Source organism: Mustelus asterias, chromosome 6, assembly GCF_964213995.1.
Source record: "Mustelus asterias chromosome 6, sMusAst1.hap1.1, whole genome shotgun sequence".
Lineage (NCBI taxonomy): Eukaryota > Metazoa > Chordata > Chondrichthyes > Carcharhiniformes > Triakidae > Mustelus > Mustelus asterias.
This window is the reverse complement of record NC_135806.1, coordinates 112,873,115-112,901,059: the sequence shown is the minus strand read 5'-3', so window position 1 is coordinate 112,901,059 and position 27,945 is coordinate 112,873,115. Positions and strand designations below refer to the sequence as shown.

Here is a 27,945-nt window from a genome sequence, read left to right as displayed (position 1 = left end):
CCTTGAATTGTCCCACATAAAAGTTAAACAGTGATTGGTCCACCTGCAAGTGTTTCCCAAGCACAAATCCTGATATCACACGGAGCACATAAAATTTTAGTTAGTTGGGGATTTAACCCCTTCAGCAAGCAAGATAATTGTTGGTGGGTTCACTGCCAATCCACACCTGTGCATACCGACCCACGTGTTGCACGATGCCATCACACTCGATTTAATCCACTTCTAGGTTGGGTGTGCCCCACCCCAGCAGATGTAAAATTCTACCCCATTATCCACTAATCAAAAACACTGTAAAAACATATTTAACACATCTAAAAACATATAAATCATCCGATCTCGCCCACTGCGGGAATCGTTGCGGGCAAGATCAGAAGATTTAGATCAATATTGACCTTGGGTGGGAATTTCTGGTCCTGGGATGGGCGTGACCTGAAAATCCCACCCATTCAGTCTTTTTTCGCATTACTTTGTCCACCAGTCTAAGAGGCATTATTGTCAATTGGCCAACCTCACCATTCAAAGATGGAATTACCCAATATCAAATTAAGATATGGACTAAAAGATGGCAGATAGATTTCAAAGTTAGTGAGCGCAAGGTGACACATTTTGGGTATAAAAATAACAACAACAGTAATTATGCTCGAAATAGTAGTAGGCTGTGTTGTGGAAGCATTGATGGATCAGCAGTTCAAGAAAGCAGTTCAAGGCGATAGTGAAGGCAAGGCATAGTAGGCTATGGTCCAAGTGCTGATAAATGGGATTAGTGTAGATTGGTATTTGATGGTCGGCATAGACATGGTGGGCCAAAGGGCCTGTTTCTGTGCGATAGGACTCTATGACTAACCGCCACCTTCTCAAGGGAAATTAAAGATGGGCAACGAATGCTGGCTGTGCCAGTGACGCCCACATCTCATGAAAGAATAAAAGAGCTCGAGGGTACAGGTTGGTAGATCATTAAAGGCAACACCTCAAGTTGAAAAGGCCTTACAAAACTGATAGAACTGGAGGCTTGATCACAAAAGATAATGTTGAACATAATAAAATGTTGTAAGCCTTGTAGTAAGGCTTTATAGAGAGTGTAACACCTAGCATCAACAAATACAAAAATGAAGAAAATGTTTTTTCCCTTCAAACAGTGCGCAATATCATACATTATGATTTTCTTGAGTTCTCTGCCCAAAGTCAGGTCCAACCCACAGCACTGTGATCTCCATTGCAAGTGGTTGGGACAAGAAGACAGCTCGCAAATCCATCCCAGCTGGAATGGGGACAAAACCCTGTGCTGTTGATGTCAATCTGATCTAAACTGGTCATCTGAGCCCATCAGGCACTTCCCCCCCTTTTCCTGCCCCCCTCCCCCCACCCCAAAGAGTACTAGCTGTTGTGGCAAAATACCTGTTTTGCCTGGACTATAGATAGCGATGGTAGAAGCTACAATTTCTCTTCATCATACAGCTGACTAGGGATCTAGCCTGCTCTCATTAGCATATGTTGGAAGGATTTACAAGTCTATATTCAACTTTTGGGGCATGTTATGAACGTATCTTTTTTGGCCTTGGAATTCTAGAACGAGATTTGAAGCCAGAGCCTCTGGCTCAGAGACAAAGATGCTCTCCACTGCGTCACACAACCTCTTAGGTTATGGTAGAAACCTTTAAAATGATGTAAGGAATAGCTAGAAAGAGATTTCTTCTGGTACATAGGGGATCAAGAACAAAGGACCATAGGTAAAATATTAAAAACAGGAAATATAGAACACAGGGGTGGGAAAATCCCATAGTAGGAATTTTTAAAAAAATTTCATAGGATGTGGGTGTTGGCCCGTATTTGTTACCCATCCCTAATTGCCCTTTAACTGAGTAGCTTGCAAGGCCATTTCTGAGGGCAGAGAGCCAACCACATTGTTGTGAATCTGGAGCCTCATGTCGGCCAGACTAGGTAAGGAATGTGTAAGGATGTAGAATTCACTTCAAGGGTTAGTGGCTGAGTAAGAAACTATGTCAACATTCAAGATTAGATTGGATACATGGATGAAGGACAAGGAAGAATGGGTTGTAGGAACAGAGTAAGTAAATGTGATTAGAAATGTTTGCACACACAAAGTAAATGCCAGCTGTTTGGTCTGAAGCCTGTTTCTGTATTTTGCTATGTGGTTTTATGTACATAACTAAAAAGCAAAGAAAGCAATTTTGTACATTAGTATTTGTACAATAACAGAGCACAGTGCAGTTATTTAAAAAAAACAATAACTGCAGATTCTTATGTCCTCTACACACATCAGCATTATTTGAGTCGAGAAATGCATTAACCTTTGAGAGGTGATAACTATTGTGCAGGATTTAATGGTGGATAAAGTGGCATGGCCAGACTTAATTTATCCTTAGGTGTTGAAAGAAATGTTGGAAGCTGTGTGTGACACCTCGGTAAATATTTTCAACAACTCACTGAGATCTGGGTGAGTGGCATAAGAGAGAAAAGCATATGGCGGTTCCCTTATTGGAAAAGGAATTAGGATAAAAGATAATGAAGGATTAATGGGGGTGGTCTACAGACCACATAACAGTGGAAAAGAGGAAGAAGAAATGTGTGAACAACTGAGGCAAAATAAGAACGCTTCTGAGTGTGCATTGGGTTGTGACCCATCGCCTTTTCTGTGCTGGTCAAAATGGCGGCTGGAAGGAATTGGCTGAGAAATATAAGTGTACGGTGCCCCCGCTTCCATTTCTGGCTGCTAGATGTGGGTTTCCTCAGTGTCAAAATTCAGCCTAGCAACTGTTTTGGGATTATGCTATCCTATGGCAACCCAACCAGAGTTAGGAAGTGTCCACCTCATTAGCTATGAGCCAGGGTCTGTCCAGCTCACACTGGCTGGAAAGTGTGATATATACCATCACCTTAGATACTATCCAGTGCCACTCACAACTCTGAAGAATTTAATTTTCGCTCACTCACAAATGGTATTAAATAAACACAACTGTTCAAGAAAACATTTTCTTCAGATGGTGGAGTCCCACATGGAGCCAGGTTGCTTTAGGTTACTGGTCGTACCTGCCTCCATACCTTTGATAGGACACACTGAGGCAATGAAAGTGGCAACTTTCAACATAGAGGTCCCCAGGCCCCTCTGACATGAGACCACATTAGATTGGGACAGAGGAACCATCTCATACAAGCCTCCCAGAAACAACCAGCAAAGGATTCACTAGATCCCTGGCCATTTCTTGGGCATTTCCACGACATTCCAACAACAGCCAGAACCATCTGAAGTTAGTGATTTAAATCACTTTGTCAGATGGTTCCCAGCGCAGCACAATTGCCAGAGGAAGTTAGCCCTTCCAATTTGCCGCATAATTGCCGTGTAAACCCTAAAATGGGAACTTTTGAATGAGTGTCCCAACGCATGTTTGAGCTACCCCCTAAATCCAACGCTGGGGAGCCAGGAAGTTACGAGCCTAGGAGTATAACATTAAAGCAGAGGTGGATAGATTCTTGGCAAGCTATAGTGTGATAGGTTACTGGGGGTTTGAAGGATGCAGATTTGAGGTTACTATCAAATCAGCCGTGATCTTATTAAATAGCAGAGCAGTCACAGGCCGGAATGGCCTACTCCTGCTTCCTGTTCGAGCAAGGAGGTTATGTTGAATTTGTACAAGTCACTAGTTCGGCCTCAGCTAGATATTGTCCAGTTCTAGGTGCTGCACTTTAGGAAAGATGTGAAGGTATTAGAAAGGGTGCAGAAAAAATTCCCGAGAATGGTTCCAGGTTGAGGAACTTCAATTATGAAGATAGATCAGAGAAGTTAGGACTGTTTTCTTTAGAGAAAAGAAGGTTGAGAGGAGATTTGACATTGAAATTAAAAACCATGAGTCGTTGGGACAGAGTAGATAGGGAGAAACTGTTTCCATTCGTGGAAGGATTGAGAACGAGAGGGCACAGATTTAAAGTAGTTAGTAAAAGAAGCAAAAGTGATTATGAGGAGAAGCTTCTTCATGTTGTGAGTTGTTAGGGTTAAGAATGCATTGCCTGAGAGTGTGGTGGAGGCAGATCCAACTGAAGTATTCAAGAGCGAATCTGACTGTTATCTGAAAAGGAAGAATGTGCAGGATTAACGGGAGAAAGCGGAGCAATGGCACTAGGTGAGTTGTTTATTTGGTGAGCCGATGCAGGCCAAATGGTCTCCTTATGTATTGTGACATTTGTATGATTCAACTTTACTTTACTTACTCACTCAAAGCTGTAGTTATTATAGGAACAGATCTATACTGTAGGAGCTCCCCCTACAGAACTAATAGCAATAGTGCTGTATCATTATTATGGATGCAAGTCTCGGGAAGCCCTCTCATTCACAAGCATTAATTTTGTAAGACAGGCAGAAACGTGTGAGCTGACACATGCAAACCCACACTGATTGTTTTGGAGGTGGTAATGAGTACACATTTGGGGAAAGTCAACTCCTTGGAGTCAAGGCACTTGTCGAGATATTTGTCTGCGTTCTGTAGTGCTATTAGCCATTGAAGTGGAAACAACATTAAATATATTAGAACATAGAACAGTACAGCACAGAACAGGCCCTTCGGCCCACGATGTTGTGCCGAGCTTTATCTGAAACCAAGATCAAGCTATCCCACTCCCTATCATCCTGGTGTGCTCCATGTGCCTATCCAATAACCACTTAAATGTTCCTAAAGTGTCTGACTCCACTATCACTGCAGGCAGTCCATTCCACACCCCAACCACTCTCTGCGTAAAGAACCTACCTCTGATATCCTTCCTATATCTCCCACCACGAACCCTATAGTTATGCCCCCTTGTAATAGCTCCATCCACCCGAGGAAATAGTCTTTGAACGTTCACTCTATCTATCCCCTTCATAATTTTATAAACCTCTATTAAGTCTCCCCTCAGCCTCCTCCGCTCCAGAGAGAACAGCCCTAGCTCCCTCAACCTTTCCTCATAAGACCTACCCTCCAAACCAGGCAGCATCCTGGTAAATCTCCTCTGCACTCTTTCCAGCGCTTCCACATCCTTCTTATAGTGAGGTGACCAGAACTGCACACAATATTCCAAATGTGGTCTCACCAAGGTCCTGTACAGTTGCAGCATAACCCCACGGCTCTTGAACTCCAACGCCCTGTTAATAAAAGCTAACACACTATAGGCCTTCTTCACAGCTCTATCCACTTGAGTGGCAACCTTTAGAGATCTGTGGATATGGACCCCAAGATCTCTCTGTTCCTCCACAGTCTTCAGAACCCTACCTTTGACCCTGTAATCCACATTTAAATTAGTCCTACCAAAATGAATCACCTCACATTTATCAGGGTTAAACTCCATTTGCCATTTTTCAGCCCAGCTTTGCATCCTATCTATGTCTCTTTGCAGCCTACAACAGCCCTCCACCTCATCCACTACTCCACCAATCTTGGTGTCATCAGCAAATTTACTGATCCACCCTTCAGCCCCCTCCTCTAAGTCATTAATAAAAATCACAAAGAGCAGAGGACCAAGCACTGATCCCTGTGGCACTCCGCTAGCAACCTGCCTCCAATCCGAAAATTTTCCATCCACCATCACCCGCTGTCTTCGATCAGACAGCCAGTTACCTATCCAATCGGCCAACTTTCCCTCTATCCCACACCTCCTCACTTTCATCATAAGCCGACCATGGGGGACCTTATCAAACGCCTTACTAAAATCCATGTATATGACATCAACTGCCCTACCTTCATCAACACACTTAGTTACCTCCTCAAAAAATTCAATCAAATTTGTGAGGCACGACTTGCCCTTCACGAATCCGTGCTGACTATCCCGGATTAATCCGCATCTTTCTAAATGGTCGTAAATCCCATCCCTAAGGACCTTTTCCATCAATTTACCAACCACCGAAGTAAGACTAACCGGTCTATAATTACCAGGGTCATTTCTATTCCCTTTCTTAAACAGAGGAACAACATTCGCCATTCTCCAGTCCTCTGGCACCATCCCCGTGGACAGCGAGGACCCAAAGATCAAAGTCAAAGGCTCTGCAATCTCATCCCTTGCCTCCCAAAGAATCCTAGGATCCTCAATATTGGAATTGACAATATTCCAATGAATGTGACAATATTGGAATCCTAGGATCCTCAATATTGTCACCATTTGTACCAGATGTACCCCTTCACCACCCAGCACAGTTATATATCGAAGAGCTTTGGTGGGTAGAGTGACCCTAACCTACAGAGCAATGGACATGGTCATCAAGGAGGCTAACTTAGTTCAAGCAAGATGATTGAACCACTACCAGTTTCAAAATCTGCTGGAGGACCTAATCATAACTTTGAATCATGTATTCTGACAAATTGAATGTTTCTTTTTCCTAAGGATAAAAATCTATCAATGGTGAAATAAAAACAGTTTAAAGATAATTGGAATGTAACACCTTGGAGAGTGGATGGCGAGAATGGACAGATATGTTCCCCTACTCCTTTATGAAATAAATCATACACCCACAGCCTGTGAAAATAGAAGAAAACCTGGTGCAGGCTTTAATGACATTGACCCAGATCTTCAAGTCTCTGGATAGTTGGAGACTGCATGTATCCAGAAAATACATTACCGAATCCCTCGGAAGTCCCAACACACTGGCTTATGTTCGGAAAATAGATAGTTTTTGGTAATTTATTTGTGTGTGTTAGGCATAAGCTATAGCTTTATGTTTAAGTTTTGGTTTTAGCTGTAAATTTAAACTTAATTTATATTTGTGTTATTGTGTGTTAAGGAAACTTGAATTTTTGTTTCGCCTTAAAAGATGCCAGAATTTTAATGAGGTTTTACAATTTTAAAGAAAACATGGGTATAAAAAACTGGGCTGTTGCCCCACAACAGAGAGGCCTCGGGGAAACAGGGAGCAGTTTAAAGTTCAATTGGTGATTGTGCTCTAAGGTGCAGAGAGCAATTTAAATCTCTCTAGCAGGACATGAAGGGAGACTTCAGAGAGCAAGCCCCAAACTAAAGAACAGAAATGTCTCAAAATCAGGGAACGGGACAGAAGGAAGTTCCACGAAGACCTTCTAATTGAAGGGAAAGAACAGGATTCTGGAAATGGTCCAGTGAAGTAAAGTGTGATGAGCAGAGGCTCCAAGTTAAAATGATGTGGAGATGCCGGCATTGGACTGGGGTAAACACAGTAAGAAGTTTAACAACACCAGGTTAAAGTCCAACGGTTCATTTGGTAGCAAAAGCCACACTAGCTTTCGGAGCCCCAAGCCCCTTCTTCAGGTGAGTGGGAATTCTGTTTACAAACAGGGCATATAAAGACACAGACTCAATTTACATGAATAATGGTTGGAATGCGAACCCTTACAACTAACCAAGTCTTAAAGGTACAAACAATGTACAAACAAGATACAAACAAACTTGATTAGCTGTTTGTGAACACAATTCCCACTCACCCGAAGGAGGAGCCCAAGGCTTCGAAAGCCTGTGTGGCCCCCGCCACCAAACAAACCTGTTGGACTCTAACCTGGTGTTGCCAAACCCCTCACTGTGTTCACCCCAGTCCAACGCCAGCATCTCCACATCATGACTACCACAAACAGGGCATACAGAGACACAAACTCAATTTACAGAACAGTGATTGGAATGCGAATCAAGCTAATACCCCAGTCCAACCGGGGGCCACACAGGGGCTTACATACTGCAATATTTAATTTCCGGTCCTGATTTTCCTGTAGCCATGGTTTCTGTTTTTTTCCCATCACATGATTAGCTCCAGCTCCTATTTTATTATGGACACTCTGCATTGTTTTCCAGAAATGTTAACATATTTTGAATAGAATTTCCTCTCACTTTATGTTTAACTATCCTTTTAGACTCTCATGCTATAATTTTACTTATTCCCTTGTCATCAATGTCCTCTCATATTTTATATTTTTCTATTATTTACATTTATTCATTCAGGCTCCTGCTGATTTTAACAGTTACTGTTAAAATCATAGATTGTTGGGAACAGAACAGGAAAAACAGCAATTCCAAATTAACTGCTTTCAGCAAAGAGCTAAAATTGCTGTGTAAATTTCAAACTCTCTGTAGCTTTCTGATTTTTTAAAAATGAAGAAATTCTTCCTTCAGAACCGGGGTTTGAAAAGACACACATGGCTCCTCACATATCCAGCTGAAGGTACGGCTGGAGGTGCAGCCAAATACCCCACTTGATAAATGAAATGTTAGCCTTTATACCGAGAGGACTAGAGGAAGTTTTGCTGCAGCTATACAAAGGGTGGATAGACTACACCTGGAGAACTGTGCATAGCTCTTGGCACTGCAACTTAGAAAGGATATATTGTCCTTGGAGGGAGTGCAATGCAGATTCACCAGAATGTTACCAGGGCTGATTTTAACAGTTACTAGATTATGAGAACAGATTTCATAAGAACAAAGAACAAAGAACAGTACAGCACAGGAACAGGCCCTTCGGCCTACCAAGTCTGTGCCGACACAGATGCCTCTCTCATCTAATATTTTCTTGCCTCTATGTGGTCCATATCCCTCTATTCATGTATCTATCCAGATGCCTCTTGAACATTGTTGTAGAATCTGCTTCGGCCGTGCGTTCCAGGCATTTACCATCCTGTGTGTGAAAATTTTGGCCCTTACATCTCTTTTAAAGTTTTAATGAAATGGAGTTAAAAGGTTGCAGCAGAGATTTGCATTTCTGCAGTGGAGCAAAGGAAATCCTCAACATATCCTCAGTTTACTTTTGAATGCAGTAACTTATGCAACAAAATGTGAAAGCCAATTTTGCAAAAAGGTCCCATGAACAGCAAATGGTGGTGGTTGAGGGAAGAACAAGGTTCTCAAGCCCATCGGGTGCTCTTCAACTTCCAACCCTCTGGTTTAGCCAAGAAAGCCAACATCTAAGGAATAAAGCTGACAAGCTCACAAGTGCCTTATAATCTCTATAGAGACGATTAAGAGGTGATTTGATTGAGGTTAAGAGGTGGGAGTAATGTCAAACATTGTCTCATAAAAAGCAGTAGATGCTAACCCAAATAATGGGGGCGATTTTGAGCCCGTACTCTCTGCCTGTGGGAATGGTGTGGCACGTGCTCAAAATCCAGAGATTAAAAGGTGATTTGATTGAGGTTAAGAGGTGATTTATTTGAGATTTTTAGGATTTGAGAGAAACTGTTAGGGTAGATAAAGATAAACTTATTTTTGCTGTGGGAGGGTCTATCATAAAAGGTCATAACATTAAATTCAGTGCCAGGCCATTCAGGAGAGAAATATTCCTTCATACAAATGGTGGTGAGAATGTCAAACATTTTCTCGCACAAAGCAATTAAACGCTAACCCAAACATTGGAGGTTGTTTTGAGCCCACATTCTCCATCTGTGCGAATGGCAGCATGTGCTCAAGGTCCAGAGATTGTGATTCCGAGTTCTGATCTTACTGGCCTCTCGCCAGTGGAGTGGTGTGAAACATGACACAGGACCGCAGTAAGCTCATTTTAATACATTAGCATGTCATTAGCGAGCACTCTCCAGAATTCCCCCCCGCAACGGATATTCTGCGGGAGTCGGTGTGATGTCACGCCGGTGCCAATTACAACAGCTTTACATAAGCGTGAACCTGGCACCTTCACCTCTGAGGGGGAGTTCAGAAGCAGCGCTCAGGCACCCAGCACCCTCCATGGTGTGCGCTGCTCAGGGGCACCGGAGAGGACTCGGGGGGGGGGGAGACAGGCAAGTTTAACTCGGGGTTAGGGGTTGAGTTTGTCCTGCAATGACACAGTGAGGAAGTGTGTAGCTGGGAGTGTTGACATTTAAGATGGTGATGAGATGTGGCAGGCGTGGAGCTTGCATGGGAGCTGGAGTGTGAGGAGCATAGCAACTGGGGGAACATGGTGATTGTGGGAGGGAGTGGGTGAACCTGGTGACTGGTGTTGGCAAAGGCTGAGTGAGAGAAAGGGTTGGGGGTAAAAGGGGTGTGCGAGGGGGTCCAGTGTGAGACTGGGGGTGGTTCACTTACCCTGGCTGAGTGAAGAAGACCACTCGTCTTCTTCTGACACTGGTGTGCCGTCCTCTTCTGGAGTGAGCTTGCACTGAGCAGGGCTGCCACTGCATCCCGCGGTGAGTGGAGGGGGGAGGGGTGGTGGTATCCCTGCTGGAAGGTTGTCTCCTGGAGTGGGTGTAGAGTGTGTTCCGCCTCTGCTCCACTCCATCCAGCATCGTGGTGAGGGTCCCCTCCGGAAAGCATGGTGCTGCCTTCTTGCCTGCCATCCCCTGCAGTCTTGGAGAACAAGTGCTGGGAAGCTGTTTATGTGGAGCTTCTCAGTGCTTGCAGCAGTTAAGTCACTGCAGGACAGGTGAATCAGAGCAAACATGCTGCTGAAGCGGCGTGAAACTCGTCAGCAAAGAAGTTATTGCTAATGAGGCATAAGGTTCGGTCTGAAAACTCCCGTGCTATCGGTGGGAAACACTCTGTTTTTCACGCCAGAACCAACACTGCCATTTTTTGGCAAGATTTCGCCCATAAATTGTAACTGGACAGAAATATAAAAAGATAAGCAGAGAAAGTAGATGGATAGAGTTAAGATACTGATCTGCCATGATCCCAGTGAGGGGCTAAATGGCCTGCTCCTGTCCCTATCTTACAATTGAATTGGTTGATGCTGTATCAGAAAAGTTTGCACTGAAGAAGCAGTTGAAGGTCCGAGCTATTCTGAAGGCCAGGTCTTATTAATCATAAACTGGCAATTTGGAGGCAGAAACTGAGCTTGTGGGGTTACCCACAGACTCCAGGTCTAGGATGCCCCACTTTTGGTAAGGGAGGAGTAAAGAGGAAATTCGGTAGTACAGCCCAGGTGGCTTATGTGGAGCCTGAAGGAGCACTCCCGCTTTGGTTCCCAACTTCCTGGAATTGGCGACATATCCTCCGGATGCTACGGCTGATAACCAAGTAGGAAATGCAGAAGTACAGAAGATGTTTAGTATTAATGGCAAAGAAATAGGTTATTCTGCCCACGAGCCTCCTCCTATGATGTAGAGTTTGTGGTTCGCATGCAATGGATTTCTCACAAAACAGCTTCAACTTTGTGCACCCAATCCTTCTCGTCCCTGCTGTTATGAAGAAGAATTCACAAAGAGCTACAGTTTGCAGTGTGGAGTAATCAGCACTGAGGCAGCAACATAGGTGGCATTCACAAAGTTTGGATCAGGTCCAAAGCTGGAAAATATTCACAAAATATGTTAAGTCACAAATAAAGGACTGGTTTAAATACCAGTGGAGGCAGTGGCATTGTCAATAGACTAGTAATCCAGAGCAAGGTCTGGGGACTAGGTTTCAAATCTCGCCAAGGTGGATGTTGAAATTTGAATTCAATAAAAATCTGGAATTAAAAGTCTAATGATGACCATGAAACCATTGTCAATTGTGGTAAAAACCCATCTGGTTCACTAATGTCCTTCAGGGAAGGAAATCTGCCGTCCTTACCTGGTCTGGCCTACACATGACTCCAGATCCATAATGTGGTTGACTCTCAAATGTCTTCTAAAATGGAGGGCAGTTAGGGGCGAACCATAAATGCTAACCCAGCCACTGACGCCCACTTCCCACAAAATGAATTTAAAAAAACATTTTACAAAGGAAATTAACATCAAACTATACTTTTTAATAAGAATGTATTATACAAATAGACTAAATAAACATGCATCACCACTGCACGATTGTAGAATCATAGAATGCCTACATTCAGCCCATCGAGTCTGCACCGACAACAATCCCACCACAGGCCGTATCCCCATAACCTCATGCATTTACCCTGCTAGTCCACCTGACACTAAGCATGGCCAATCAACTTAACCCGCACATCTTTGGATTGTGGGAGGAGACCGGAGCACCCAGATGAAACCCACGCAGACACAGGGAGAACATGCAAACTCCACACTAAGTGATCCAAGCTGGGAATTGAACCTGGGTCTTTGGCGCTGTGGGGCAGCAGTGCTATCCACTGTGCCGTCGTGCCGCCCATCTCATTGAATTCATGACAAGATCAAGCAACAAACCAGTCACACCGGTGCACATGGTGAGTGGCTTCAAAGTCAATAGACTTGGAGATGAGTGCTCATCACTGCATCTGACCTGAACACAAATGGGAGGGTGGGAGAGAAATGTCTTCTGATGATGAAAGGTAAGGGGAGAAAGTGCAAGGAAAAAGAAAAATAAGCTAGCTTACTGCCTTTTCCAGTTCTACTCAAACAACTGGCTTTTGATTTTGATGACATAATTGCATCACCCGAAGTAAAAACAGCTCCATGAAGTATCGTGCAACTAACCCATGACAATTACTAATACACTGCAGTTATCGTCATAGCTCACTTTTAGAAAGATTTAAAATATTCTTTTATTCTCATTTAAGAAATAAACTGCTATAAGGGCGGCACGGTAGCACAGTGGTTAGCACTGCTGCTCCACAGCTCCAGGGACCTGGGTTCGATTCCCGGCTGTGTGGAGTTTACACATTCTCCTCGTGTCTGCGTGGGTTCCCTCCGGGTGCTCTGGTTTCCTTCCAAAGATGTGTGGGTTAGGTTGATTGGCCATGCTAAAATTGCCCCTTAGTGTCCTGAGATGTGTAGGTTAGAGGGATTAGCAGGTAAATATGTAGGGATATGGGGGCAGGGCCTGGGTGGGATTGTGGTCAGTGCAGACTCGATGGGCCAAATGGCCTCTTTCTGCACTGTAGGATTTCTATGATTCTATGAAGATCTAGTACATAATTTATGAGGCAAATTACTTTAAATCTGTGTCTTACAAATCTTTTCAATAGACAAGTTACAAAATCTAAGCTTAACTAATCTTGAACAACTTTTTCTAAAAATATTGCTATGTACAAATAGAGTTACTCAATTACAGTGAGGCTTTATAGAGTAAATACAAAAAGATTCTGCAACAAGTGAGGGGGGGGGGGCAGCATGGTGGCACTGCTGCCTCTAGCGCCAGCGACCAGGGTTTGATTCCCGGCTTGGATCATCGGTGGAGTCTGCACATTCTCCCCGTGTCTGCATGGGCTTCCTTCGAGTACTCCGGTTTCCTCCCACAGTCGGAAAGACGTGCTGGTTAGGTGCATTGGCCATTTTAAATTCTCCCCCAGTGTACCAGAAGAGGTGCCATAGGGGATTTTCACAGTAACTTCATTGCAGTGTTAACGTAAGTCTACTTGTGACACTAATAAAATAAAAAACTAAAAAACATATGTTACATGATTAATTTTTCAGGTTTATATTTTCAGACAGTGTGGAGTTTGCACATTCTCCCCATGTCTGCGTGGGTTTCCTCCTGTTGCTCCGGTTTCCTTCCACAGCCCAAAGATGTGCAGGTAGGTAGATTGGCCATGCTAAATTGTCTCTTAGTGTCCCAAGATGTATAGGTTAGGGGGATTAGCGGGGTAAATGCGTGGAGTTATGGGGCTTCTTTCAACCTGAAAACCAAATGTGAACTTACCTTCTGGTGAAAGTAGGATAAAGGAACATACGCTCAAACTAGTCAAAGGGACAGATAATACAAAGTCTTTCCTCACACAAAATGCAGCAAACTCCAAAATAGAATCTTTGAAGATAAAACCTGAAGCATTTAACTGGAAGCTGCCTGGGAGGGTTGCATGATTTATATGACTTAAGATGGTTCAAATGGCTTTTGTCATTCATAATTATCTTAGAATCATAGAATCCATACAGTGCAGTAGGAGCCTGCACCAACAACAATTCCATCCAGGCCCTATCCCCATAACCCCTGGTATTTATCCCGCAAGGGGAGTGTGGAGGAAACTGGAGCACCCAGAGGGGAAAATGTGCAAATTCTGCACAGTTACCCAGGGCAAGAATTGAACCTGGGTCTCTTGTGCTGTGAGGCAGCAGTGCTAACCACTGTGATACCATGCCACCCTTTTATTTTCTTGTGATGCCACATGTTGAGTTGACAGCATTGTGCCCAAGTCATAAGTTTGAGGGCTCAAACTAGTCCAAATTCACGGACTTGAACACAAAAGGCAAGGTTGACACCACAGATGCAGTACTCAGGCAGCACTGCAGCTGCACTGTTGGAGGTGTCTTTTGGATGAACATCAAACCATGGCTCCGTTTGCCCATGAGGTGGATGTGAACGGCTCCATGGCACTATTTCAAAGGGGAGTAGAGGTGTTATTCCTAATGCCCTGGCCAATAATTAGCCCTGAATCTTACATTGTCTGGTCTACCACATTGCTGTTGGTGGGAGTTTAATGTGTGCACAAATTTGAGGTCGTACTTCGTACATTGCAGCAATGACTATATTTTAAAAGTACTTGATTGGTTTTGAAACTATATGTGACGTCCTATGATTGTGAAAGGTGCTATAATGAAACACAAGCCTTTTTCCAATCCAAAATACTGTTTATGCCTTGTTAAGACTTCATTGCTCAACACTGGCGATAGCGCCACTCAGTGGTGTACAGCTCTCCTAGCAGCTCCAGCGTTACCCAGTCGCAGGGCGGACTCCGGGCCACTCAGCGGCGGGGAGGACTCCAAACAGCTTCGGTATCATCCAGTCATGGGGGAGGACTCGAGCAGCTCCAACTCGACCCAGCGGCTGGAAGAACTGTCGGCAGCGCCACCCAGCGGCGGGGAGGACTCCAAGCAGCTCCAATTCCACCCAGCGGCGGGGAGGACTCCAGGCAGCTCCAGCGCCACCCAGCGACCGGGAGGACTCCAGGCAGCTCCAGTTCCACCCAGCGGCGGGGAGGACTCCAGGTAGCTCCAGCGCCACCCAGCGGCGCGGAGGACTTCAGGCCATTCTGCATTGCCGCGAGGGAGACGTGGTGACGCGCTGCCCCATCAGGCGCGGGACGTTTGGCGCAGTCTCAGCTCGGCTGGCTTCACCATGTCGGCTGGATCGCCACAGTCGACGGGGTGAGAGAGCGCGGTGGTGCGCGACAGGCCGCGTCAGCTTCCTTCACCTATTGAGAAACAGGCAGAGGGCCGCCTGGTAGATGGCGAACGGTGCAGGGGGACAGGAGGAGGAGGCGGCCGCTGCCGCCATGGCCATGCGGCTGTTGACGCGAGTTGGTGTGTTTGTTTTTGAACAAGAAGCTGCTGCGTCGAAGGCGCCATCCCGGGGCAAACCGGACCGAGCCGGGGCAAACCGGACCGGGGCAGTTTTTAGTGTTGGGGGGGCCGCGGGAGGAGAAGAGCCGGTTAGCCGATGTGTGTAGGCAGTTTATCCCCGTGAAGAGACCCCCCCACCCCCACCCCCAGTGCTCGCGGGGGGTGGTAGTGGGTGGTGGGGGAGATGTATTTAAAACTTGACGGTGATAAAACTTGTCAGGTTTCAGCGTCGTCTCATTTGCAGGTTTGATGATAAATATTCAAAACAAATCCTGTTTGGGCTCCAAAATATGTCAAATTGTCAATCCCTCAAGTCTGCAGCTGCCACCCTAAAATGGACACAAGCATATTTGTGAGGAACTTTTAAAATATCTTACATCTCCGCTTTTCCTCAACTCCATTTTATCCCACTTTCACCAATTATTATTGACCTATTACACTGATTTTTTTGATTGTGTACGGTGATTTCTAAAAAAAAAGTTCTGTGAAGAAATAGATTAGGAGACAGTGTCAAATAAACAGAAAATGCTGGACAATCTCAGCAGGTCTGACAGCATCTGTGAAGAGAGAATAGAGCCAACATTGAGCCTGGATGACCTTTGTCAGAGCCAGCTGTTTTTGTTTCAAATTCAGCATCCACAGTATTTTGCCTTCATCGTAGGAGACGGTGTCAGCGTGTTTAGTAGATGCTTTCTTTACTGAAACATGGACAAGTGATCTAATTGGAACAGGTCATGGAGCAATGATACCCTGGTCAGTCTTAAGTGTTTAAAAATGCACTTTATAGGCTGCAGCAATGTTAGGGGGCTGTGATGAAACATAAGAAATAGGAGCAGGAGTAAGCCATCTGGCTCCTCGAGTCTGCTCCACCATTCAATAGGATCATGGCTGATCTTTTTGTGGACTCAGCTCCACTTACCTGCCCGCTCATCATAACCTTAATTCCTTTACTGTTCAAAAATCTATCTATCCTTGCCTTAAAAAGGCAAAGGTAGCCTCAACTGTTTTACTGGGCAGGGAATTCCACAGATTCACAACCCTTTGGTTGAAGAAGTTCCTCAAACTCAGTCCTAAATCTTATTTTGAGGCTATGCCCCCCAGTTCTAGTTTCACCTGCCAATGGAAACACCGTCCCTGCCTCCCTTCATAATTTTATATGTTTCTATAAGATTCCTCCCTCATTCTTCTAGATTCCACTGAGTATAGTCCCAGTCTACTCAGTGTCTCCTCATAAGCCAACCCTCTCAACACTGGGATCAACCTAGTGAATCTCCTTTGCACCCCCTCCAATGTCAGTACATCCTTTCTCAAGTAAGATGATCAAAACTGTACACGGTACTCCAGGTGTGGCCTCATCAGCACCTTATATCGCTGCAACATAACCTCCCTGTTTTAAACTCCATCCTTCTAGCAATGAAGGACAAAATTCCATTTGCTGCCTTAATTACCTGTTGCACCTGCAAACCAACTTTTTGCGATTTGTGCACAAGGACACCCAGGTCCCTCTGCACAGCAGCATGCTGCAATTTTTTACCATTTAAATAATAGTCCATTTTGCTGTTATTGCTACCAAAATGGATGACCTCACATTTACCAACATTGTACTCCATCTGTCAGACCCTTGCCCACTCAAACTATCTATATCCCTTTGCAGACCTTGTGCCCTCTGCACACTTTGATCTACCACTCATCTTAGTGTTATCTGTGAACTTTGACACATTACACTTGGTCCCCCAACTCCAAATCATCTATGTAAATTACCAACAATTGCGGTCCCAACACTGATCCCTGAGGCACACCACTGGACACCGATCGCCAACCAGAAAAACACCCATTTACCCCCACTCTTTGCTTACTGTTAGTTCTATCCATGCTAATACATTAACATTGTTCACGTTTTGCTCTTTCAGAGCTCTTTGTGCTGGAGCTTTGCATCTCAATTTTTTTTAAACTGGTGTTCAAAATGAAGAATTCTGATAAAATTACTTCCATTAAACAGTGTCTGCCATTGTAACTCACTGTCTTAACAGTTTGAGGAAATAGAATAAACTGTTCCGTTTTGCTGGACTAAAAGCTGTCTTAGGCCTTTGATAAAAATAGTTTATACCCACCAGCCTGACTGAAACTGATCCTGATGTTAGGAATGATGCCTTGAATGTTCTCCTGTGTCTGGCTAGCAAGATTAGCTGTAATGACTATATACTTCATTTCCAAAATATTTTTCTCAATTTTGAGCATTATGGGTGAACTAATTTTAAAATTATATACATATAATATAATATATCTCCATATCGGTTGGCTTTACTGTTTGTTTATCAGTAAGTTGTATTTTAAACAGATAGACATCTCCAGTTACTGTTGCATTGGCTACAAATAATTTGACCCCCAAACTTGTATAATGGAAGTGTACTTGCAGTTATCTGAAACTAGGACTGATTTGATTTATTATTATCACATGTATTAACATACAGTGAAAAGTATTGTTCCTTGCGTGCTATACAGACAAAACATACCGTTCATAGAGAAGGAAACGAGAGAGCGCAGAATGTATGTTACAGTCATAGCTAGGGTTCAGCTGCAAGCTTCTTCTCCTATTCATATTCCCCAGTGGTTGAACTGATTTGAAACCTCACAAGCAATGTACACTTGTATGAGGTACTGGAGGGTTTAAACACCCAAGGAGTAGTGAAGAAAATTGATGAGATTGAAATGAGAAAGCTCTGACTTATTAGGGTCCTGTGAGGTGGTGTTGAACTGAACCTGGGCCAGAGTGGATCTGTAGGACAGAACTGACCAAAGTTTAGGACTAGATTGTCTGTTTGCCACAAGCAAGCTGAAACCAAGCATCAATAGTGAGAGGAACCTGTGGCAACCCGGGCACCCCACCCACCTGCTCCTCCAACCACTGTGTATCCAACCTGTAACAGAGACTCGAGGTCACGCATTGGACTCGTCAGTCACCTGAGAACTCATTTTGAGTGTGGAAGCAAGTCATCCTCGACTCCGAGGGGTAGCCTGAGAAGAGCTGATGATTCTGTTAAGATATGAATGTGAAAGTATATTGGGTTTTCGCCATTGAGAAAGTAATGTCAGTCTAGACTAGCATGTTCAGTCAGCATTTTTATCCATAGTTCTCAGAAATAAGTTTATGAAGGGTTATATATTTCTTGTTTTTAAAAATTGGCATTAGTATTTTTATTCTCTTAATCTTGTCAATTAACTTTGCATCTCTTGGTGTTGAAGGCATTGACTCCTTGCTGTGTTAGAACATAGTACAATGGGAGCTGTTGTAGTCCAGTATTCTTTGTCCACATTACTTTTATTCTTGTGAACATTGGTGCATATTGGCAGACTATTCGAATGCAGAGGATAGTACATCAGAGACTGATTTCATCCTGACCTCTATAGCAGCAGTTATAAAACGAAATATTTTTTATGAATCATGGTGATTTGTCTTTTCCCTAACCTGAAACGTTGAGGTTATTTGTAGCACCCATCATCTTGGCTGAAATTAGTTAAATTAGTGCAGACACATGATCTTCCTTATTCAGTTATTGTCAAATAAAAAGTCATGTGTAGTTGGATGCAAATTGCTGTGCGAATTTGGTTGGAGCACTTTGCCAAGGCAGGAGAAATGTCATGAAATGTGTTGGAGCTACAACTGATAGGTTAGTGCTAAAAGAGATGATGTAGTCTAAGTTAACAATGATTTTCACAAGTAATATTAACAAGCAACATGTTTTGTTACTCTAGGCGCCGTAGTAAATGGGACTGTCCAGGATCAATTCCTGTATCAATGGCAGTGTCGATAGAGTCTCAAATGAATAATTTTCCTGTCACAATGCCGCAAGTTGCAGTTCATGGTGGAGGTCTTTCTGGTCCTCCATCAGTCAGTCAATCTCCTCCGTCTTCATCAGAGGCATTAGATGCAGCTGCTGCCGCCGCGGCTAGAATTACTGCCATGTTGATGGCAAAAGGGAAACTGAAGTTACCAAAGACTTCAAGTAACAGAGTAAGTGATGCATTGTTTTTAACATTTTATTGAACAAGAAGAATACAGGTGTTACGCTTTATACTATCATTTTAACACTGGACAGTATAATACCACTTCACAATACTGCAAATTTTATAGGTATATACGTTGACGAAATATATACATTTTTAATTTCTGTTCCATATTTACATGATTGCATGTATTTTTCTATTTAATTTCAGTCGATGGTTATATCTTGTTTCAGTGCATCAATAAATCATTAGGTTTTCTTCTTGATCAGTCAGGGAAGGAAATTTGTTTCTGAGGGTGACAAAACATGTGTACAAAAATTAATGACCAAGTGATAGTGTTTTTGCCCATTCTGTACTTAACACTTTACTTGGATGCAAAGCCTTGGATGAGTCAAAGTTGTGTTGAAGTCCAAATACAAGTATGCACATTTTATCTAGGCTGACACTGAGCATTATCCAAGCTGTGGTCTTTCAGTTCAAACATTAAACCTTTGTGCCCACTTGAATGTATGAATTGTCTATAAAAAACACAACGTGCGCACAGTGGCACAATGGTTAACACTGCTGCCTCAGCTCCAGGGACCCAAGTTCAATTCCTCGGGTGACTGTGTGTATTTTACATGTTCTCCCTGTGCCTGCATGGGTTTCCTCTGTGCCGGCTAGGTTGATTGGCCATGCTAAATTGCATCTTAGTGCCAGGGGGATTTGCAGATAAATATGTGGGATAACAGGGATAGGGCCTGGATAGGAGTGTTGTTGGTGCAGACTCAATGGGCCAAATGGCTTCCTTCTGCACTGTAGGGATTCTATGATCTTGGCCAGCAGATTACCCGTCTTGATCTATTCTGATCTCTTAAATTGCCCCAGGTGTTCCATTTCTTTGAATTTCTGTTGATCTTTCGCATGTTAGTGCGACATTTCACCACAATCTCTAATTGTGGATTGAAGAACTGGAATTGAGGTTTGTTAGGGAACTTCACTTCTATCCAGCAAACTCATATTTTGTTCCCCTCGAGAGACCAGACAAAGTTTTTGGAGTATTAAATCGGCCTTTATTCAAACTATAGCAGGGAAGTCTACCTCTGTGAGATGGCATACAGACCACTTGAGCATGAGCAATTATATACTTTTCGTTGTCTCATGCAAGTTGTATACACCAATCACAAGTATACATTTGTTCTGAAGCCACTGATATCCAATTATAACTAATAGTTCTGATTACTTCGTTTATGATGTGGAGATGCCGGCGTTGGACTGGGGTAAACACAGTAAGAAGTTTAACAACACCAGGTTAAAGTCCAACAGGTTTATTTGGTAGCAAAAGCCACACAAGCTTTCGGAGCTGCAAGCCCCTTCTTCAGGTGAGTGGGAATTCTGTTCACAAACAGAGCATATAAAGACACAAACTCAATTTACATGAATAATGGTTGGAATGTGAATACTTACAACTAATCAAGTCTTTAAGAAACAAAACAACATGAGTGGAGAGAGCATCAAGACAGACAAAAAGATGTGTATTGTCTCCAGACAAGACAGCCAGTGAAACTCTGTGGGGGTTACAAATAGTGGGACATGAACCCAATATCCCGGTTGAGGCTGTCCTCGTGTGTGCGGAACTTGGCTATCAGTTTCTGATAGCCAAGTTCCGCACACACGAGGACGGCTTCAACCGGGATATTGGATTCATGTCCCACTATTTGTAACCCCCACAGAGTTTCACTGGCTGTCTTGTCTGGAGACAATACACATCTTTTTTGTCTGTCTTGATGCTCTCTCCACTCATGTTGTTTTGTTTCTTAAAGACTTGATTAGTTGTAAGTATTCACATTCCAACCATTATTCATGTAAATTGAGTTTGTGTCTTTATATGCTCTGTTTGTGAACAGAATTCCCACTCACCTGAAGAAGGGGCTTGCAGCTCCGAAAGCTTGTGTGGCTTTTGCTACCAAATAAACCTGTTGGACTTTAACCTGGTGTTGTTAAACTTCTTACTTCGTTTATGTCAGGTGAATATACTCAACCAGTTACAGCCTCTATATTCTTGCCTAATTTTGATAAATAATAAAGCATGTCTACATACCTTCTGCAATCCAAACATCTACACCTGTTATGGCTACCTTCTTGTGGTTTTGTCCCCTTGTTCCTAGTTCAGGTTTTTCGTGCAGCCCATCTGTAATTGAGAATTGTACAGAAACAACTTTACAGGGAAATGTGCTGTACTCATTTCACAGGGGAACTCTGCTGAACTAGGTGATTTTAAACCCTTCAAGGATCATGTAGCAAAATACAAATTGTCACCTGCACGAAAGTCAGATTTGTGTGTTGTCTTTTGTCACAGAATTCTGATTCCCAGGCTTGCTCTGGGGATTGTCTTGAAATGAATATGGAATCAGCAATAGAGCATTCTGTATCTTAACTGCCTTGGCTCTGTATTCTTTCATACACTTACCTAACAGTGAGATTCTTAAAAGATAAAGTCGCCTTAGTCTCAGATGACCATAGGCACTGATTGATGGTGATTTAACCTGAAGATCACACCTCAGGCAAGGGGCAAGGTTGAGAAGGCGAGCCTTCATGAGCCCGTATGAGAATTGAACCCATGCTGTTGGCATAGCTAACCAACTGTGCAACCAACTGAGCGAAACTGACCCCCAATGAGATTGGATCATCCTGGTCAACTACTATGTCCTGAGGTGAAGGAAAGCAGGTGAAACTGTTACCATTGAAAGGAAAAGCAATTGGTTGATTTTTAAACAGAGTCAGGTTCCAAATCAAAATATGGTAGAAATGAATCCAGGACATTCAGTCAACTCTCCTTCAAGACTTAGCCACTTTGTGTGTTTTCTTACTGCATACCTATATTTTCTGATGAATTAGGAATAAAGTTTACATGTTGTGTCATTTGCTGTGCTAGGTGGAGGACTAACTTGTCAATGCATGAAGGAATTAATTCCTTTGTGTCAAAAAACTCCTAAATAATTAATTCCATTCACTTGATAACTTCTCCTTCCAGTCAAAGTCTTCAAAGTCGATGTCCCATCTAAAGAACAAAAATATGGTGTTTGCTGAAATTGAAATTAATGATGTTCCTGTTGTCTGTAGAAATCTACTTACGAGAGGACACACTCAAGATGAAGTAAGTAATTAACAAGATTCTTAAATTAACCTTTTAGATATTTTATATTCAGTTTATGAAAGAGTGGAGATTATTAAAGAATTTGAAAGTAACTTGGAATGAGTGAAGTAAATCTTTTAATGCAAATGTTTATATAAATACGACTTGTATACTTGTATAACACCTTTAGCTGCATTGTAAAACAAATTATCAAGCCACATAAGAGATATTAGGGCAGTTGACTGGTAACTTGGTCAAAGTGGTAGCTTTTAAGGAACACAAAGGAGAAAAGAGGGGTAGAGAGGCAAAGAGATTTAAGAAAGGAGTTCCAGAGCTTAGAGCCTTGGTATCTGAAGGCATAGCTGCCAGTTGTGGAGCGATTTAAATCAGGTATACTCGAGGAACTTTCCATTTGAGAATCGTGCTGCCTGGATGTGAAAGTTAGTTGGACAATCTTTTATGATTAATTGCTCTTTTTGAGACTAATTTTCCAATGAGTTTCCTATTTATTCCAGTCTCTGCATACCCAAGAAATATGCCGAGCAGGTAGGTAGTTAAAATTGCCCAGGTTACTTGCCTGTCAGAAAGCCCCCAAGAACCTATTTTGCTGAGCAAAACCGGGTGGGAGGGGTCCCTTCATTATATTTGCATGTCTATAATTTTACATTCTGGTGACTGCAGGGATGAGCTTCTGCAATGGAATAGGGCACACAAGAACTTCATAACAAAATAAGTTGTAGGGCTGCAGGAGTGTACAGAGATAGGGAAAAACATGAGAATTTTATAATCTTAAGCATTGCTTAACCTGGAGTTTGGTGCAAGTTAGGAAACATGCAATGTAACTTTTGATGACCACATGTTTACAGAGAATAGAAAGTAGGAGGCTGGCTGGGATGTGTTGAAACAGTCAAATTTAGAGGTAACTTAGGCATGGGTGAGAGTTGCAGCTGTAGATGAGCTAAGGCAGAGTCTCATGCTTGACAATTCAATAATTATAAACCTTGTGTGTGTTATCAATTGCTGAGAGACAAGTAGAATCATGCAACACAGAAGGAGGATATTCAGTGCATTTTGTCTATCCTGGCTTTGAAAGAACTATCCGATTGGTCCCACATCCCTGTTCTTGCCACATAACAAAAGTGCCCTCTAATTTTTTTTGTAGAGTGCGGCTGATTCATTTTGTGCACGGACCCCTTGAGACTTGTTACATGGCTGTGCATACACAGTGATGTTAAGATGCTGGCTTGTGTCTGGCCTGTGCGGGAACCTTTGGGTTGCTATGTGACTGCGCAGCTTAGAGGGAACACTCCATAATCTTGCTTGTTTTTCCTTTTCAAGTATTTGTCCAACTCCCAGTTGAAAGTCATTGAATTTGCTCCCACTAGTAAGTGTTCCAGCTCATCTAACTGGCAATGTAAAATAATTTCCACAAATCTTGTTTATAAATCTGTGCCACAGGGAATCAACCTTCCTTCCTCATCACTTTGAAAACACCCTTTCTGCTTTAAAAAGAACGGTTTCAGCCTCTGGCTTCTCCACATTACTGAAGTGTCTCGACTTTGGTATAATTCTAGTAAATCTCTAAACCCTCCCAAAGATTTTGACACCCTTGGCAATATTTTGAAAAATACTTTTGTCAGTCATCCTTCAGTTTACATGTGCTCAATATGATACCTCGTCGCTTTATCAGTCAGTTGTAATGCTAAGTATTTTGAATGGCAATATAAGATCACAAAGAATACATGAGAGAGATGGGCCATTCAGCCCAACCAGTCCATGATGGTGTTTATGCTTCACTCAAGCCTCTTCCCATCTTTCCTCCTCTAAATCCATTATTGAAACTCTCTATTTCCATCTCTCACATATACTTATCTAGCTTTCTCTTAAATGTATCTATACAATTTATTCAACCACTCCCCCTGTCGTAATAACTTCCACGTTTTCACCACTCCTTGGGTAAAAATGTTTCTTGGTGACTATCTTGTCTTGATGACCTTCATACAAGAGGAAACATTCTTTGTTCATTCTATCAAAACCTTCCATAATTTTAAATACTTCCATTAGTTCACCTCTCAGCCTTTTCTTTCCAAGAGAGAAGAGACTCAGCCTGTCAGTTCTTTCCTGATATGTACACCTGTGCATTTTTGGCATCATCATTATGGATCTTCTCTGTATCCTCTCCCCTCCATCTATATCTTTTTTTATAAGATGGCAACCAGAACGGCACAAAGTTCAATACATGCTTCGCATAACTTCTTTACTTACCAGTTCTGTCCCTCTAGAAATCATCTTGCTAACTTGCAACATAACTGTTAGCAATGGGTGCGTTTGTATTCCAAGCTCCCTTTGTTCCAATACCTCATCAGGGCATGCACCTTCCAAATTATAAGTGACTATTCTTCCGGTCAAAATGTACAACTTCATCTTAATTTGCTAATTTGTTCACTCCAAGTTTATTAATATACTCGTGTATTTTGTTGCAGTCCTCCACAGTATTCACTATCCTCCCCTAATTGGAATCAGAAACACAGTTTCTAAATTTGCAGATGACACACAAGGTCCAACTTGTTAATCTAATTTGTGAACAGCAGTTAATTCCAGCATTGATTCTTGTGGCACACCACATTCCACCTAATGCCCCACTGAATAAGTACTTGTGTGTTCTTGTGTACTGATAGTGTTTGCTACAATCTGATATATACTAAGCAATTCATTTTCTTTTTTCAGATAAACAAAATCAGTGGTGCTGCTGTTTCCACCAGAGGGCGTTACATGAATGCAGATGCGAAGCAAATGGCAGGACGAGGGTAAGGATCATTTGCAATTGTCCTTGAGAAGGTGATGCCGAGCTTTCTTGAACCATTGCAGTCTGTGATGTAGGTACTGTCACAGCTGATAGGAAGGGATTCCCAATGATGGTGAAGGACTTCAATATAGTTCCACGTCAAGATGCCGTGTGGCTTGGAGTGGAACTTGAAGGTGGTGGTGTTCCCATGCATCTGCTGCCCTTGTCCTTTGAGGTGGTAGTAGGTTTGGAAGGTGCTTTTGAAGGAAGCTTGGCAAGTTACTGCAGTGCAGCTTATATATGATGTACACTTACGTAATTTTCATTTCAACGGAGCTGAATAAATGGGATTAAATAGTTTTGTCTTTTGTTTTTCTTTAGGTTGTTTTGCCTATAAAGTAGAATATTGTATAATGTACATCTGGGACACCCGATGACATGTGAAAAATGAATCAAGTTTTTTAGAAACTTGCCCCTCGGTTTTATTATCCTCATGTAATTGAGGGAAATGGGATTAGAATCATTGGGTGGTTCAACTTTGACTAACGCAGACCTGATGGGCTGAAGGGCCTTTTTCTGTGCTGTATAACAATGATAATAAATAAACCTCGGAAGATTTAGTCCGCAGACTTCAATTCTTCGAATTGTGTTGTAGTAACCTTTACCATTTCAACGTAGTATTTTGCTACCTTTAATAAAATTCAGCCCCCACCACCCTTCCCTTGAAGGCCCCAAAATGGAAACAGCAAACTACCTATGGTTTTTAGAGGAATCAAAGCAGAGCTACTTAACAATTAGTCGAAGGAAATATATCTCCAATCTTGGACAAAGTTCTTTTTTAAGACAGCTCATTTTCCTTCACTTAGAACACATGCAGCTGTTTAAACTCATGCCAAAATTTGGCAATCTTGCGTTTGCCCTGATGAGTGCAAGATAAAATTCTTTGGCAACTTGTCTCAGCAATATTTGATTCTGTATTACCAAGTGACAGAACTTTGTATTTTTTTAATGACAGATGTAATATTTTCGTAAGATCACAAGGTAGGTTTGGATGAAAAATACCCTGCATTCAAACTCATTTCACCCCTTCTGGAAAACTGCTATCTTCACAGTGCAACCTCTGGGTTCTTGAATGAGTCGTGTCCACCTTACTTTTGCTGCTGATTCATTTGAGTTGTGATCACCACCTGTGTCCAGACAGGATAGACCATGGAAATTCTAAATTTACCTGAATAATCTTAAATCTGTGCTGCTGCGCTGCTGTCCAGCTGCAGTAATGCAGTTGCAAGTGTTTATCCCAGTTGATTTTATCTGTTGTGTATCTTCTACATCATCCTTTTTGAGTACAGCATCATATCTGATAGGATTGATCCTTATCTGGCTATCCACTGACAATTGAGGAGAAGTCTTCCTTGAAATTGCATTCTATATTCCTTTGTGCAGTGTAAATGACCAATATAGAATGTATCTTTGTAAATAAGTAATCATTGTAAAAGAGGGGTATTCTGGCCAATATTTATCCCTCAATCAACATTACTAACACTAAAACTGAAACATATTGTTTGATTATTATCTTGTTGTTTATGGGACCTTGTATGCAAATTGTCATGTTTCCTACAGTACAATGTATCATGTTTCCTACAGTACAATGGTGTCTATACTTCAAAAGTACTTGATTGGCTGTGAAGCACTTAGGGATGTTTTGAGGTTGTGAATAGAACTATATAAATCGAGTGCTTTTTCGAAAGTAGTTTTAATTAGATGCACATTAGGTGAAATTTAATCATTGTTAGCTCAATTAGGATACTTTCCTATATCAATATCACAAACAAATTATCTGTCATCATTATACATCATTCGTGAAACCTTGCTGTGTGCAAATTGTCTGCTGTGTTTTCTCCATTACAACAATAACTACACTTCAAAGATACTTAATTGGTTGTAAAGCTATTTGTGACATCCTGATGTTGCAAATGGCACTATATAAAACGCAATTCTTTTATTTACAAAACAGCTTTCTTGCCTAACTGTTTGTTACTAATAGATAATTGACTAATTCAGGTACCTAGAAGTACAGTTTGTGCATTTTGTTTTGGAGCTTAGTCTGTTTTATTTTTGGTATCATTATAATGCATTAGTAACATTGAAGTTAAAGCGCTCTAGAATCATAGATAGAGTCAATAAGTCAATAATTATTCTTTCTTTAGGGATCGACCCCTCTACCTTTGCATACAGGCACAGACGCAGAAGAGTGTGGACAGTAAGACTCATTGAAATTGCTATGTGTCTAATTTTTACTGATTAAACTTCAGTAATTTTTGTGTTACATGGGTGTTAGTTACAGTCTATAAATGGTGTCGTGACCATTGGAGCTACAAAGCATTGGCTACTTTGTGACAAATAATAGACTATCCTTTGTTTAAATAAATAAGTTTGTCTTTGTTGATCTTGCTAAATGTAGATTCTAAGTTGATTTGTATCCTCTTACTTTGCCCCTCTAATTTTCCTCTCTTGTGAAGGTGTCAAGTGGGGTACGGATCTATGGGGTTGGTCACTTCCATGTATCGTGCCAAAATGGTCATTGACTCTCATGGTCATGATCATATATAAACAATGGGCTATTTCTAGGAGGCGGTCAAGGCTAGGCCTCCTGCATGTTCTGGAGCAGCATCCGCTCCCTGCAACTGCCCCCAGAATGAACTTGGCTCACTTAATACAGCAAGAGGCCAAATCTGTCTTTGGATCACCTATTCATTCTATAAATCTGCTACATAGGACTTGTAACACCTCGCCTTAGTTCTATTTCATTTGAAAAAAATTAACATTTGGACAAATGTGTAACAAGATAGTGGTTTTCAAATAAGCACTTTCATACAAAACTGTATATTTCATAATTTTTACACAACTTGTGAGAAGTTTGG

General features: G+C 42.2%; 1 protein-coding gene across 4 annotated transcripts in view; it reads left to right on the top strand.

Moving 5' to 3' along the window:
• The first annotated feature begins 14,822 nt into the window (after positions 1–14,822).
• The window catches only part of LOC144495084 (KH homology domain-containing protein 4-like), a 46,276-nt gene continuing 33,153 nt past the window's right edge, over positions 14,823–27,945 (top strand). For 2 of the 4 annotated variants that reach the window (XM_078214952.1, XM_078214954.1), the window contains exons 1-5: positions 14,823–14,924; positions 18,873–19,131; positions 22,138–22,260; positions 24,967–25,046; positions 27,232–27,284. In XM_078214952.1, the coding sequence (XP_078071078.1) occupies positions 14,896–14,924; positions 18,873–19,131; positions 22,138–22,260; positions 24,967–25,046; positions 27,232–27,284 (544 nt within the window). In that variant the 5' untranslated portion in view covers positions 14,823–14,895. Of the gene's footprint in view, positions 15,081–18,872; positions 19,132–22,137; positions 22,261–24,966; positions 25,047–27,231; positions 27,285–27,945 lie in introns of all 4 variants that reach the window. The other 2 variants (XM_078214953.1, XM_078214955.1) reach the window with 1 other exon arrangement.